Consider the following 16289-nt stretch of genomic DNA (forward strand, 5'->3'; position numbering starts at 1 on the left):
AGGGCACTGCGTTCATCCACCTCTGGCCTGCTCGCCTCCCTACCACTGAGGAAGTACAGTTCCCGCTCAGCCCAGTCAAAACTGTTCGCTGCTCTGGCACCCCAATGGTGGAACAAACTCCCTCACGACGCCAGGACAGCGGAGTCAATCACCACCTTCCGGAGACACCTGAAACCCCACCTCTTCAAGGAATACCTAGGATAGGATAAAGCAATCCTTCTGTCCCCCCCCCCCTTTAAAAGATCTAGATGCACTATTGTAAAGTGGCTGTTCCACTGGATGTCATAAGGTGAATGCACCAATTTGTAAGTCGCTCTGGATAAGAGCGTCTGCTAAATGACTTAAATGTAAATGTAATGAAAGTTAGATTTTTATAGTAATTTTCATAGTAATTAATTTGAATTTGGCGCTCTGCATTTTCTCTGGCTTTTTGCCAAGTGAGACAGTAGCGACCCTCAGATTTTTGGATATAAATATGAACCTTACCGAACAAAACATACATGTATTGTGTAACATGAAGTCCTATGAGTGTCATCTGATGAAGATCATCAAAGGTTAGTGATACATTTTATCTCTATTTCTGCTTTTTGTTACTCCTCCGTTTGGCTGGGAAAATGGCTGTGTTTTTCTGTGGCTATGTACTGACCTAACATAATCGTTTGGTGTGCTTTCGCCGTAAATCCTTTTTGAAATCAGACATGTTGGCTCGATTCACAACAAGTGTAGCTTTAATTTGGTGTCTTTCATATGTGATTTCATGAAAGTTAGATTTTTATAGTAATATATTTTAATTTGGCGCTCTGCATTTTTACTGGCTTTTGGCCAAGTGGGACATTAGCGTCCCACATATCCTAGAGAAGTTTTAAAGGATGTGAGAACCATGAACCTCTTAGATTTTGTAATGAAGTCAATGTACCTAGAGGAGGACGAAAGCTAGCTGTTCTCCGGCTACAACATGGTGCTAACCTACAGAGTGCTGTTGAGGCTACTGTAGACCTTCATTACAAAACAGTGTGTTTTAATAAATGATTTGGTGACGTGAATATATTTTGTATAGTTTTATCTAAAAAGGATAACTTTTTAAATGTTTATCTATTTAAATGTTTTATGAAATTAACTGAGGAGGATGGTCCTCCCCTTCCTCCTCTGAGGAGCCTTCACTGTTGCACACCTACTTGAGCATCGTAGTCAAGTTGGTCTCCCTCGTTTGTGTTTGGTGGAGTTTAAACTGAACTACAGGGAGGAAACATCATCAATAAACGTCTAGAAAACCTCATCAGTCTTTGCGAGAAATAGACTTATACACACGGATAAAACTCTATCTTTTCACAACTAACATTTTGGATTCACGCTGGTGTATTGGGCACGCATTACCATGGACAGCGCTTTTGACAACCTGGATGCTGCAGGCTTCCTACACATATGGCAACATTTCGATGTTGACAGTAAGATCTTACTCTTGAATAGTTATAACTATGTAGCCTTTTGATTACTATTCATATTAATCTTAGTTTATCAGGCAAGGCTTTCATCGGAATTCAGACTCTGAACTTTGCACCATGTCTTGAAGATAAAACAATACGGCCATTTTTTATATATATTTTTTTATGTTATGCATTTATTTGTTTTTAGATAATGGTTATATTGAAGGAAAGGAGTTGGATGACTTTTTCAGACACATGATGAAAAAACTTGGGATGAGTGTAAGTAAGCTACTGTTCCTTTACCTTGTCATGGCTAATGCATAATGTGTACGTTCAGACCCCCCCCCCCCCCCCCCCCCCCCAAAGAAAAATACTACAGTAGGCTTAGGAAAGTAACATTCTAGAATATTCTAATCAGACCTACTTTGCTGACCTTTGTTGACGGCATTCAACTGGTGTCAAAATTAGATAACCTCTCTGAATCCAATCATCAGTCACGTTTTGTCTTTCATTGAAATGGAATGAATTCCCGAAAGGGATTTTGCACAGGTAACACTGAATGAAATACACAAATAAGTGTAACGAACATGTTCAAAGGTCACTGTGTTGTTCCTAAAGGATGAAATAACGGATGACAAAGTTAGAAGAATGAAAGAAAGGTTCATGTCAGCTTATGACACCACAGCTGATGGTCGCCTGCAAATCCAAGAGGTGCGTTTACTTGTATTCCCTCAAACCTACCTCCTTCCCCCTTTATTCGTCTATATAGTTCATGTAGTATTAAGTATACTTAGAACCCTGCAGGTGTGTTTGTGTCAGAGAGAGAGAGAGAGAGAGAGAAACTGATCAAACAACAAGTGGTAATTGGATTGTAATCAAAATGCCCTAACAACACCTTCTGTGTGGGAAGCAGCCTTGAAACTACATAATTGTTCTGTCATTTGCATCATGTTATTGCCTTGCTTCATCTAACAACATGCAATGAATTAGAATGAGTTTATGTCGAAAATGTAATTGAATTGCATCTCATTTCATCTTTCACATTTCGTTTTCTTTGTCCATAGACTGTATTTCCTTAAATGTTATGTTGACACAGGAGTAAATGCCCGTTGAAGCTGAATGGACACGTACCACCTTAATTCTATCAATTTGTAGGAAGAAAACACACAAGATTTAGTTTGACAAAACATTTCCCATCAGTGACCGAATAATGCCTGTCTGTGAATGTTGATTTTGATTGAACATAAATGTTCCAGTTGGCCACCATGATGCTACCGGAGGAGGAGAACTTCCTACTACTGTTCCACAGAGAGACACCATTGGACAACAGTGTGGAGTTCATGAGGGTAAGGTCAAAGATCACATATGAAGCGTTGCGGTCCAAAAACCTTCAACATAAATGCGAAAAAATACAATCCTATTATTGGTTGGGTAGTGTGTCCTGTATTCTCTAGAACACTTTCATCAAAACTAAATCTGCCTCTCACTCCCCCCACAGTTCTGGAGAAACTATGACACTGACAGCAGTGGATACATATCAGCTATAGAACTCAAGGTACAGTTGAAGAATGCCCTTCTACTAATTTCCATGCGTTCAGTGAGACCACTGCCATGGCCCTCTCAGAGACATTGTCTTAGATAGTTGTTCTAGTTGGTCTTAGCTAGTTGTTTCTAAGTAAACATCAATGAGTGGCTAGAGTTGTTCATGTTTACACAGTTGCTCTAGGTCTATGTTGACACGTGTTGCCTTAAGGGTCTTTCAGAAGGATGCCCCCTGTCCTCTTTTGTGGACAAGGCAATAGGGTTGGGCCTAATCAAAACGGAGACGCTTGGTAAACATGGCCTTGGTCTCCCGTGTCAGTTTTATCAGTTAGTTTATATCAATATGTTGAAAATGAAGTCCAAATGAATGAACTAAGTCTTATTGTTTGCCACGCTAAGGTTATTTAACTAGAATGTGACTATAGTATCGTAAATAAGCACAAATATTGCACTGTCTGGAATAATCTAGCAATTATCGACGCGAAACCATTACATTGGATATCGCGATATTTGGAGCAGCATATCGTAGAAGAATATTGCACCAACCCACAAGGCAAGGCACAAGCACTTTTCTTAGAATTTCCAAACAAACACATGGTTTATAATCCACAGTACATTTACTGAAGAGTAAATGGACAGGATGTACATACAGTACATTATACTATTTGTGAACACTTTGATTCAGAATAACAGACAAAAGTGTTATGGCACACATTTCTCCCCTTTTTTTATTCGGAGTGGCTGCAGATCCGACTTCTCTGTACCCCTCTTCCAGACAGCTAAAGGTCAGAAGCTTCTACGCATTGCAGGATTCTCTACTTTACGCATAGTCTCCACTCTGCTTGTTTAATAAAGCTAGATCAAAGCTGAATCAATGTCTGCAAAATCACGTAATGATAGTATTCTACATACTATATAATGACAGTACTCTACATAACAGAACTGAATATAATAGCATAGTATAACATTACTGTAAGTAAAAAAACACCACCTAATTTCTTATGAGATTTGTGTGAACCGTCGCATTCTTCTCTCATGTGGCCAAAACTCAAAAGTGTACGACACTAGCCAAAACATGTATTTTGATTTAAACTTAACACAGGTATGCTACATTTGTACGTGAAGTAGAGGTGAAGTAGAGGTAAAGAAACAATTGAGCAGAGTGTAATTCAAATCTTCAACTCTGGGGACAAGGGTTCCAGGGAGTAGGACGGGGCGGTTACCTACGGATTTGCAACATCTGACTTTTTTATTTTGTATCTATTTATCCTTTATTTGACCGGGTGACGTCATCTTGAGAGACCACCTTTTTTCACGGGAGACCAAGGCCATGTTTACCAAGCGTCTCCGAGTAGTAGGACTACTTACAGTATCCAGCATCGGTTTTGTCTTTTAGATTATAATAAATGAATCCTAGATCAGGATACTATACAGTTGAAGTCGGAAGTTTACATACACCTTAGCCAAATACATTTAAACTCAGTTTTTCACAATTCCTGACATTTAATCCTAGTAAAAATTCCCTGTCTTAGGTCAGTTAGGATCACCTCTTTATTTTAGGAATGTGAATTGTCAGAATAATAGCAGAGAGAATTATTATTTTCAGCTTTTATTTCTTTCATCACATTCCCAGTGGGTCAGAAGTTTACATACACTCAATTAGTATTTGGTAGCATTGCCTTTAAATTGTTTAACTTGGGTCAAACATTTGTGGTAGCCTTCCACAAGCTTCCAACAATAAGTTGGGTGAATTTTGGCCCACTCCTCTTGACAGAGCTGGTGTAACTGAGACAGGTTTGTATGCCTCCTTGCTCGCACACGCTTTTTCAGTTCTGCCCACAAACTTTCTATAGGATTGAGGTCAGGGCTTTGTGATGGCCTCTCCAATACCTTGACTTTGTTGTCCTTAAGCCATTTTGCCACAACTTTGGAAGTATGCTTGGGGTCATTGTCCATTTGGAAGACCCATTTGCAACCAAGCTTTAACTTCCTGACTGGTGTCTTGAGATGTTGCTTTAATATATCCACATAATTTTCCTTCCTCGTGAGCCATCTGTTTTGTGAAGTGCATCAGTCCCTTCTTCAGCAAAGCACCCCCACAACATGATGCTGCCACCCCTGTGCTTCACGGTTGGGATGGTGTTCTTTGGCTTGCAAGCCTCCCCCTTTTTCCTCCAAACATAACGGTGGTCATTATGGCCAAACAGTTCTATTTTTGTTTCATCAGACCAGAGGACATTTCACCAAAAGGTACATTATTTTTCCCCATGTACAGTTGCAAACTGTAGTCTGGCTTTTATATGGCGGTTTTGAAGCAGTGGCTTATTCCTTGCTGAGTGGCCTTTCAGGTTATGTCGATATAGGACTCGATTTACTGTGGATATAGATACTTTTGTACCTGTTTCCGCCATCATCTTCACAAGGTCCTTTGCTGTTGTTCTGGGATTGATTTGCTATTTTCGCACCAAAGTACGTTCATCTGTAGGAGACAGAACGCGTCTCCTTCCTGAGCGGTATGATGGCTGCATGGTCCCATGGTGTTTATACTTCTGTACTATTTTTTGTACAGACGAATTTGTACCTTCAGGCATTTGGAAATTGCTCCCAAGGATGAACCAGACTTGTGAAGGTCTACAATTTTTTTCTGAGGTCTTGACAGATTTCTTTTGACTTTCCCATGATGTCAAGCAAAGAGGCACTGAGTTTGAAGGTAGGCCTTGAAATACATCCACAGGCACACCTCCGATTGACTCAAATGATGTCAATTAGCCTATCAGAAGCTTCTAAAGCCACGACATCATTTTCTGGAATTTTCCAAGCGGTTTAAAGGCACAGTCAACTTAGTGTATGTAAACTTCTGACCCACTGGAATTGATACAGTGAATTTTAAGTGAAATAATCTATAAACAATTGTTGGAAAAATTACTTGTGTCATGCACAAAGTAGATCTCATAACCGACTTGCCAAAGCTATAGTTTGTTTACAAGAAATTTGTGGAGTGGTTGAAAAACACATTTTAATGACTCCAACCTAAGTGTATGTAAACTTCCGACTTCAACTGTACCTATCCTAGATCAGCACTCCTACTCCGAGACGCTTGATAAATATGGGCCCAGGTTATCTCATCGGCTGTCTTCCTCTGTGTCCTCCTAACAGGGTTTCCTGCAGGACCTGTTCCTCCAGCACAAAAAGACCATCTCCCCCAACAAACTGGAGGAGTACACCAACACCATGGTAACAACAAGCCCCAGCTCCTTTACTCTGTGCCTCCATCTGAGGACTCTTGAACTGTTGTCTCTCAAATGAGTATATGCTACCTTGTTCAATGGGCAATTACATTTGGATGTTAAACTGATTTGTAATTTAAGTTTATTTTCTCGAAAAGGATGATTGGGAGAGCTATACACTGAGTGTACAAAACATTAGGAACATAGACTGACCAGGTGAATGCAGCTGAAAGCAATGATCCCTTATTGATGTCACCTGTTAAATCCACTTCAATCGGTGTAGAGAAAAGGGAGGAGACAGGTTAAAGAAGGATTTTTCTGCCTTGACGCAATTTGAGACGTTGCGTTTGTGTACCATTTAAAGGGTGAATGGGCATGACAAAATATTTAAGTGCCTTTGAACAGGGTATGGTAGTAGGTGCCAGGCACACCGGTTTGAGTGTGTCAAGAACTTCAAAGCTGCTGGGTTTTTCACACTCAACAGTTTCCTGTGTGGATCAAGAATGGTCCACCACACAAAGGCCATCTAGCCAACTTGACACAACTGTGTGAAGCAATGGAATCAACATGGGCCAGCTTTGGACAGCCTTGTAGAGTCCATGCCCCAATGAATTGAGGCTGTTCTGAGGGCAAAAGGGGATGCAACTCAATATTAGGAAGGTGTTCCTAATATTTTGTACACTCAGGGTATATTGTAATGCTACTATGCCAGTCAGTGTAGATAAGGAGTGCACTAAATGAGTTATTTATCATTGAAGCATGTCATTGGCTGTAATAATCTTGCCTATGAATCCCCTCAATAGAATTAGTAATTGGATGGTACTAGACTGTGATGGAAGATGATAAGCTCTGTAAAGATATTCAGAAAGTGATGTGATTTTCACTGTCTAACCATTGTCATTAATTGTGGACCCTTAATTAATTACCTGAGACTGAGAGAAAGTTTGTGTGTGTGAGCACTTTTATATGTCAATGTCCTGTTGAGTTTGGTGTGTACAACATGGGAAATACACAGGAATCATTTGATCTCATCATCTCATCATCATCTTCAGTACTGTTGTACAGTGTTACACATGACGTGTCCCCAAGTAAACCGATCAAGTAAAATGCTGAGTATGTGTAAATGTACTTGGTGAAGAAAGGTGATTCTGATTCTAATGTGAATGTGCTTTGACAAAATGGCTAATGATTCTGATGCTTTATTCTGTTCATTTTCCCAACAGATGGAGATGTTTGACAAAAACAACGATGGCAGGCTGGATTTGAATGACCTAGCCAGGTACTAATTATCAAGCAATTGTATCCCCCACATTGCTAGGTGGCTCTTACTGTGTTTCTAATGGTTTGTGAGTCACGGAGCCCAACTGTTTTCCTTCCCCCAGAATCCTGGCTCTAAAAGAGAACTTCTTGCTGAAGTTTGACATGAATGTAAGTATAAAAATGTTTGATGAATTTCACTGATAACTTTCAGTCAGATAAGACGTTGTCAATTCACACTCCATCTTCAAATACTTACTGCAGTCCTCACTGGCTTGAATTAGAGGAACTAAATTGTGGGTGTTGTGGTACCACTCTGTTTCAGGCTTGCAGTCAAGAGGACCGGAAGAGGGACTTTGAGAAGATATTTGCTCACTATGATATGGTAAGTCATTATACAGTACGTTTAGCCACAACATAATTGCCTTCAACTTCAATTGGAATTGTACGGTTTATTGTGATAAGCATATTTCATGAAATTACAATGCTTATGATTGTTCTTGTTGTTGTGATGCTTCATTGGCCTTAATTATAAAATATAATATCAGTATAAATGAGATACAATCCAGATGTGTATTCTAACGGCTTTCGTTGGTGGAAGGAGAGGGGGACCAAAATGCAGCGTGGTACGTATCTATAATATATTTTAATAAGAATGAATACTAAATACAAAAGAACAAGAGAATAAATGAAAACCGAAACAGTACCGAATGGTGCAAACACTGAAACGGAAAACAGGAAACAATCACCCACACCACACAATGAAAAACAGGCTGCCTAAATATGGCTCCCAATCAGAGACAACGATAAACAGCTGCCTCTGATTGGGAACCACACCAGGCCAAACACAAAGAAAACAAACAACCTAGAAAAAAGAACATAGACTGCCCACCCCAACTCATGCCCTGACCAACCTAACACAAAGACATAAAAAAGAAACTAAGGTCAGAACGTGACATGGATTGAAAGTGGATCAGTACAGGGGCATAGGCACGGGTGGGCCTGGGTGCCCACCCACTGGGGAGCCAAGCCCACTCACTCAGATTGAGCAACATTTAAAAAAAATCTTATCTTTTTACCAAAATATGCAAACACCATCAGATAGAATTCATAGCAAGCAGTGCACTGGTTTAGTCAGATTTAATTTAAACATAACAGAATAGATTACCTTGAATGACATTCACGCTCATGGGAGGGGTTGCCAAAAATGACTAACTGAAAGCCACACCCCCAATAAGCAATGTATATTACTGCATTGAGGCATAATATGTCACTGTGCTTGTGTGGATACATGAACCATGGCACTGCCTGTTTCATTTGTTCATTTGGCAAACAAGACAGCTCATCTAGTGCCTTTATCACAGTCAACACATGCTACATTTTCTCTCAGCCTTTTTGCAAAATATGTAGAATAGCATGAGATGAGCTATAAAACTGCACATTTTCCTCTCTGCCCCATGGCAAAATGTGTATAATTGCAGGAAATTACCTTTAAAACAGCAACATTTTTTCTCAGCCTCATGGCATAATGTGTAGAATAGCATGAAATTAGCTACACATTTCTGCAGGTCCACCCACCAACGAATTCCTGGCTACACCACTGGATCAGTACTAAGATGTATTCACACTACTTAATGAAGTGGTGGTCCTGTTGCAGTGTCATGCTCCTCTGTGCTTCGTGATTGTGGATGTGTGATGTAGTACATTGTCCCATTTAATTAAAAAAATCTGAATTCTAAGCAGAATTGATATGCTGTCCACTTTATAATCTCCCAAGGCATACCAGGTGGTCGTTTTCATTGCTTTATCTGAGGTCAGCCATCTTTTTTGTTATCAGAGTAAGACGGGTGCTTTGGAGGGTCCGGAGGTGGACGGCTTTGTCAAAGACATGATGGAACTGGTCAAAGTAAAAAAAAACATATATATACTATACCTTATCCTACAAATGTAGTTTTGTTATATAAACGTATGTATTAACTAAGATATCTGATGCGGTTATATTGATTATGCATTATTGTAAGTTATGGTCTCTGAAGTGAGGCGTTGGTTCAGATCCCACTTCTGACACCTTGTTACTTTATATTTATATGGGTGAAGCAAAGATAATTGAGTCAAGGTAACAGTAGGTCCAACTGTATTAGACTGAAGGGTTTGAACAGTGATTGGTCTTGAACTAATGGTTTGAATATGCTTTCTTTATACCCAACATAGCCTACCATTAGTGGAACGGACCTGGACAAGTTCCGCAAGCTGCTCCTGGGTCACTGTGACATGAACGGTGATGGAAAGATCCAGAAGAATGAACTGGCCCTGTGCCTCGGCCTGAAATACTCCAGTTAATAGTACTCCACAGGAAGAATGACAGACATTTTCATTACCCTAGTTAGCACCACAGGCTAACCGCTAACTCACTGATAGCACGCCACAATGCAATAGCTCATACCTTTTGGACAACCCAAGAGCATTGCATGATGGATGGTTGGTTAAAAGGAAGTTGTTGCATAGAGTAGACCCATTGGGGAACTTGTTTTGTGATCCTTCATTTTGTTTGACTGGATCTGTTTTGATGACAATTATGATTAGCTTTGAGAGTGTTTGTGTGTGTGTGGTCCATGCACATTGCATACGCCTATAACTTGCAGAAATGTAGTGGTGATGTAAGTCTTTTGGGAAGGAAGTTGTATTGGGATATTTGTGGGATATATGTTGACTTTATTACCATGATGGCTGCATTTGCTTTTCAGAACTGTAATGTTTTTGATGTGCAAGAAAATATGATGAAAACAGCTGTCATTATGGTTTGACATTTCACCTAGTTTAAATGGTATTGGTAGACAACATGTAATGCAATACAGTGTATGATATGAACCACAATCCCTGTGTCCCTGGGCACCTGCATGTTTCTCCATTCTGTAAGAACAGTCTGCAATCATAAGCACATACAGTTCTGTTAATGAACAAACTATTTATATAACCATAACTCAATTAGTAGTACATGTCTGATGTATACCCATTGTATCAGAGCAGACAATGCTGTGAGCCTTGGGCACAAAGGAAATATTGACCCGCAGCCGTGATGATGCCCGGGCTTCCATTCTCCATGAGCTCAGTCCTTTCATGCAATAATGGATTTTCACAGAGTTTCATTGCCTTAATGCTTGGTAACCAGAGCATTTCAAAAGCACAACAGACAAAATGCTATGGAAACGGATTGAACAGCAACTCAAAGCACCCATGGAAGAGATATACAAAGCAAACACGGTCGGTAGTAAGTAGACCAGTATGGCTTTTAAAAGCTTTTCATGAGTTCATTGGGCACTGTGTTATTCTGTGAAACCATAGTACACTGTTATTTGTGTCTAGTTGTAGGCTGATGTCATTGCTAAAAGCCCCACCAGATGCCTGCATGATTATGGCAAGTGAAGTGTCTCTAACTTAACAGCTGCTCACCAGCAGGACAATTACAGAGGACTGCGGTCAAGAGAATAATTATTGTGCCACTTGCTGTGCCTTCTTTGAAACTTGCTGTGCCCTCTAAAATTCCCAACCACAGTATGTATTTTTTGCTCTTAATTCAGTAGGAATACATTAGTCGTGGTACTCAACAATACATGTATTTTGTCTCTTCTCTTAAATCAGTGCTTGTCCTGAGTGAAGAAGCTTTCGAAGCACTTAAAAGAAAAATGTCAACAAATAGATATCGGTCATAGAGATACTTTCTCCTAAAATATATAAATCAATGTACATAGACTGCTATTTAACGAGTCAGTTACTTGGTCTTGCCATTGTTAGAGAAGAGGCCAGCAATTGAGAAAAAGAATCCAGTTCAGATATTTGAGATGTATTCATTCATTACTTCCTGGTTAATCACATTGTGGTTATGCCCTGTTCTTAAGGTGACCCATAGCGGTTTGGCATGTGTGACCAAAGATTGAAACCTGAAAATATCATGTCACAACCCATTCCTTGGATGGATCTTCCACCACATTGCTAGTCAAGATTTTAATAGATTGTAATGGGTGGAATGTAATCGATGGAATGGAGCAAACACATACTGTACAACCAAAAGTTGTGTTCATAATTGTTTTTCCACACTAGAAAAATGAACACACAACTTTAATTTGCATGCGCTTGATACTGTTCTGTTCATTCCATTCCAGCCATTACAATGAGCCCGTCCTCCCCATTGCGCCCTTCAGCCTCAGTCAGTCCATTCTCTCTCCCCCGTTGTCATTACAGGTGATTTCCCCATACAGTCACCTGATTCCTGTTATTTCCTTCAGCCCAGCCGGCACTGAGGGTAATGACACTGTGTGCTCCCTCTCCTGGTGCCTCCCCTTCAGACTAAGCCATTCTCCAATGTATCGGAAGCCTGTGCCAACACAAATCAGCCATAGAGGAAATGAAGACAGCCTCTAATCAAGATGTCTGTATCAAGGGATGATGGGAGGATTATTGGCACGTATTTGGAGTTGAGAGGAAAGAGGGGGATGCCAAAAGAGGGTTGCTGGTTGCAGGCTCTGCAGCTGAGCCACAGAAGAAACAGAGTTGGTGGGGTCTGATGGCTAAATTAAAGACTATGTAATATTCGCTGATGGCCTATAGCCTGGAGCTAATAATGTGCCCTTAGGTTCTCTGGGGTTCATAATCAAACCGCCCCTTTTCACATGATTGTCGACCTCTTGCCAGGGTCCTGTTTATATGTGAAGATGCTCCAAAACTATTCAAACCTGTCCAATAAGGAGTGTTTCATGTAGAAAAACATTTTTGCTACAGTGTGCATTAATGAACAGAACCAGGTGTTGGGATACTGACTTTCAGAGGGTAGTCTGAGTGTATATTGATCACACATTTCCTGCTGTGAGATAAGTTGAGTTATCTGTCTGAGTCATACACTATAGTTATACACTAAGTGTACAAAACATCTGCTCTTTCCATGACATAGATTGACCAGGTGAATCCAGGTGAAAGCTATGATCCCTTATTGATGTCACTTCAATCAGTGTAGAGGAAAGGGAGGGGCAGGTTAAAGAAGGATTTTTAAGCCTTGAAAGAATTGAGACATGGATTGTGTATGTGTGCCATTCAGAAGGTGAATGGGCAAGATACAAGATCTAAGTGCCTTTGAATTGGGTATGGTAGTAGGTGCCAGGCGCACCAGTTTGTGTCAAGAACTGCAACGCTGCTGAGCTTTTCATGCTCAACCGTCCCATGTGTATTAAGAATGGTCTACCACCCAAAGGAAATCCAGCCACTTGAAACAACTGTGGGAAGCATCAAATCAAATCAAATTGTATTGGTCACACATACTTGTTCGGCAGATGTTATTGCGGGTGTAGCGAAATGCTTGTGCTTCTAATTCCGACAGTGCAGCAATATCTAACAAGTAATATCTAACAATTTCACAACAAATACCTAATACACACAAATCTAAGTAAAGGAATGGAATTAAGAATATATAAATATATGGATGAGCAATGCCAGAGCGGCATAGACTAAGATACAGTAGATAGTGTAGAGTACAGTGTATACATATGAAATGAGTAATGCAAGATATGTAAACATTATTAAAGTGACATTATTAAAGTGACTAGTGTTCAATTTATTAAAGTGGCCAATGATTTCAAGTCTGTGTATGTCGACAGCAGCCTCTCTGCTAGTAATGGTTATTTAACAGTCTGATGGCCTTGAGATAGAAGCTGTTTTTCAGTATCTCCGTCCCAGCTTTGATGCACCTTTACTGAACTCGCCTTCTGGATGATTGTGGGGTAAACAGGCAGTGGCTCGGGTGGTAGTTGTCCTTGATGGTCTTTTTGGACTTCCTGTGACATCAGGTGCTTTAGGTGTCCTGAAGGGCAGGTAGTTTGCCCCCGGTGATGCGTTGTGCAGACCTCACCACCCTCTGGAGAGCCCTGCGGTTGTGGGTGGTGCAGTTGCCGTACCAGGTGGTGATACAGCCCGACAGGATGCTCTCAATTGTGCATCTATAAAAGTTTGTGAGGGTTTTAAGCCTTTAAGGTGACAAGCCACATTTATTCAGCTTCCTGAGGTTGAAGAGGTGCTGTTGTGCCTTCTTCTCCACACTGTCTGTGTGGGTGGACCATTTCAATTTGTCAGTGATATGTACGCCCGAGGAACTTAAAACTTCCCACCTTCTCCACTGCTGTCTCGTTGATGTGGATAGGGGGGTGCTCCCTCTGCTGTTTCCTGAAGTCCACGACCATCTCCTTCTTTTTGTTGATGTTGAGTGAGAGGTTATTTTCCTGACACCACACTCCGAGAGCCCTCACCTCCTCACTGTAGGCTGTCTCGTTGTTGTTGGTAATCAAGCCTACTACTGTTGTGTCGTCTGCAAACTTGATGATTGAGGTGGAGGCGTACATGGCCTCACAGTCATGGGGGAACAGGGAGTACAGGAGGGGGCTGAGCACGCACCCTTGTGGGGCCCCAGTGTTGAGGATCAGCGAAGTGGAGATGTTGTTTCCTACTTTCACCACCTGTGGGCAGCCCGTCAGGAAGTCCAGGACCCAATTGCACAGGGCGGAGTTTTGTGAGCTATAGTCAATGAACAGCCTTCCTACATAGGTATTCCTCTTGTCCAGATGGGATAGGGCAGTGGGATGACAATTGCATTGTCTGTGGACCTATTGGGGCCTTAAGCAAATTGAAGTGGGTCTAGGGTGACAGGTAAGGTGGAGGTGATATAATTCTGACATGATGTCTCAAAGCACTTCATGATGACAGAAGTGAGTGCTATGGGGCGATAGTCATTTAGTTCAGTTAACTTTGCATTCTTGGGTACAGGAACAATGGGTGGCCATCTTGAAGCATGTGGGGACAGCAGACTGGGACAGTGAGAGTCAACATGGGCCAGCATCCCTGTGGAACGCTTTCAACACCTTGTAGAGTCCATGCCCCGACAAATTGAGGCTGTTCTGATGTTTTTTACACTCAGGGTAGTACCTGAATGTACTAATAATATTTTTTTAAAGCTGGGAGTGAAAATATAATCAGATACAAAATGGAGTAAATAAATGTTATCACACCTGGCTTGATGATATAAATCATGGCACATCCAGTAAGAAATTCAACGTGTTATTTTCTAGTCACAGAACTTGACTGTGAATATCAGAATATTCATCAGGCCTTGAGGCTAAGATGCAGTAAATAGCAGACTACTATGTAGAGGCTGTGAGGTGTTCCACGAGTGTTAATTTGATTGAATTACATATTCCTGAGGGAATTGGCTATATACTTTTCTTATTCAATTGCATTTTCCAAATGTCTGATTTCTGATTTCTCAGCCGCAATGTGTTTCATTGTCAATATTGCATGCCTGATGTGATTTATTGTGAGGAAAATAAAGTATCTCTTGCAACCTATGCCATTTTTGCAGTCATGTGAGGACCTCTTGTGGTAGTCTGTAGTACAGTATAATTAGTACCTTCCCTCATTCATAACCAATTAGAACCACAATCCTAACTCTAAACTTAACTCTAGCTTAACTCTAGCTTCATGTCCACATTCATGTCCACATCCCAGTTCAACCCTAACATCAACCACAACCCTACCCCTAACCCTAGCTTCATGTCCACATCCCAGTTCAACCCTAACATCAACCACAACCCTAACCTTAACCTTAGCTTCATGTCCACATTCCGGTTCAACCCTAACCCTCAACCACAACCCTAACCTTAACCTTGGCTTCATGTCCACATTCCGGTTCAATCCCACGGGGGACTAGTATAAAAAAAAAAAAATGTATGCACTCACTACTACTGTAAGTCACTCTGGATAAGAGTGTCTGCTAAATGACGTAAATGTAAATGTAAACCCTAACCCTCAACCACAACCCTAACCTTAACCTTAGCTTCATTTATCCTACTTTATTCTACTTTGTATCCTACTTTTCTCTTTGGACCTGTAAGGTGCTAAAGCTCAGCTCTACCTGGCTCTCCCTTTGGCACTTGGTGTAAAAGGTCAACTCTGGGTAGCTCTGGGTAGCTCTGGGTAGCTCTGGGTAGCTCTGGGTAGGTCTGGGTAGCTCTGGCTCAGTTACATCAGTTCGGTGAAAACCTTTTTGGCGACTTCAGCTTATTTTTATTTTGATATGGAAACATGGCACTCTCGGCTACTTAGCACACATGCACTCACTCAAGCACACACATACACACATCCACTCATCCACTCATCCATCCATCCATCCATCCATCCACCCACCCACCCACCCACCCACCCACCCACCCACGCACCCACCCACCCACCCACCCACCCACCCACCCACCCACACACACACACACACACACATACTGTATATACATTTACGCTACACACACATCACAACTCTACCAGACTCTTATTGTTATTGCTAAATAGAGCACAATTTAAACACGTGCCCCCCAATCCACCCTTCCCCAAAACAAGTGTCAATATTGGACAATAAATTGTGCCTTTTTGTATTGTACGTATGCTAAAATGTTTATTCTATTCTATTGAGCCATTTACTTTATGTTCGTATTGTTGTTGTATTGTCGAGGATGATCCATTTCGTTGCACAATACATTGGTGCGTGTGTAAGATGTGTACCCTCCACATACAGTACGACTAATTAAACTTGAAACTTGATGGCGATAGTGTCAGTAAAATAACCACTAGGTGGCCATAGCTGCATTGGTTACACAGTACAGTACATTTCAACATAAATAGGATAGTGAAAACATTGCCCATCTTGGCAAGGGGTAATGAGGCCTGGTTTAGCTTTGTGTCAATTTACTATGATAAAGTATTATGGCTACAAAGAAGATGGAATTATATTTATTGCCATTTCCTAAAGATTGGA

At 41.0% G+C, this 16289-nt stretch overlaps 1 protein-coding gene across 2 annotated transcripts; it reads left to right on the top strand.

Annotated features, from left to right (window-relative positions):
• Window positions 1–1174: 1174 nt before the first annotated feature.
• Window positions 1175–11441, top strand: LOC129819779 (secretagogin-like). Of its 2 annotated transcripts, XM_055876361.1 has the most exons (11): window positions 1175–1445; window positions 1633–1703; window positions 2043–2135; window positions 2681–2770; window positions 2923–2979; window positions 6123–6200; window positions 7417–7472; window positions 7576–7621; window positions 7776–7835; window positions 9288–9356; window positions 9662–11441. In XM_055876361.1, the coding sequence occupies exons 1-11, from the start codon at window positions 1376–1378 to the stop codon at window positions 9788–9790; spliced, it is 819 nt and encodes a 272-aa protein (XP_055732336.1). In that variant the 5' UTR covers window positions 1175–1375; the 3' UTR covers window positions 9791–11441. The 2 variants fall into 2 exon arrangements, with proteins under 2 accessions (XP_055732336.1, XP_055732337.1); XM_055876362.1 differs by lacking the exon at window positions 9288–9356.
• Window positions 11442–16289: the final 4848 nt, after the last annotated feature.

Source organism: Salvelinus fontinalis, chromosome 22, assembly GCF_029448725.1.
Source record: "Salvelinus fontinalis isolate EN_2023a chromosome 22, ASM2944872v1, whole genome shotgun sequence".
Classification (NCBI taxonomy): domain Eukaryota; kingdom Metazoa; phylum Chordata; class Actinopteri; order Salmoniformes; family Salmonidae; genus Salvelinus; species Salvelinus fontinalis.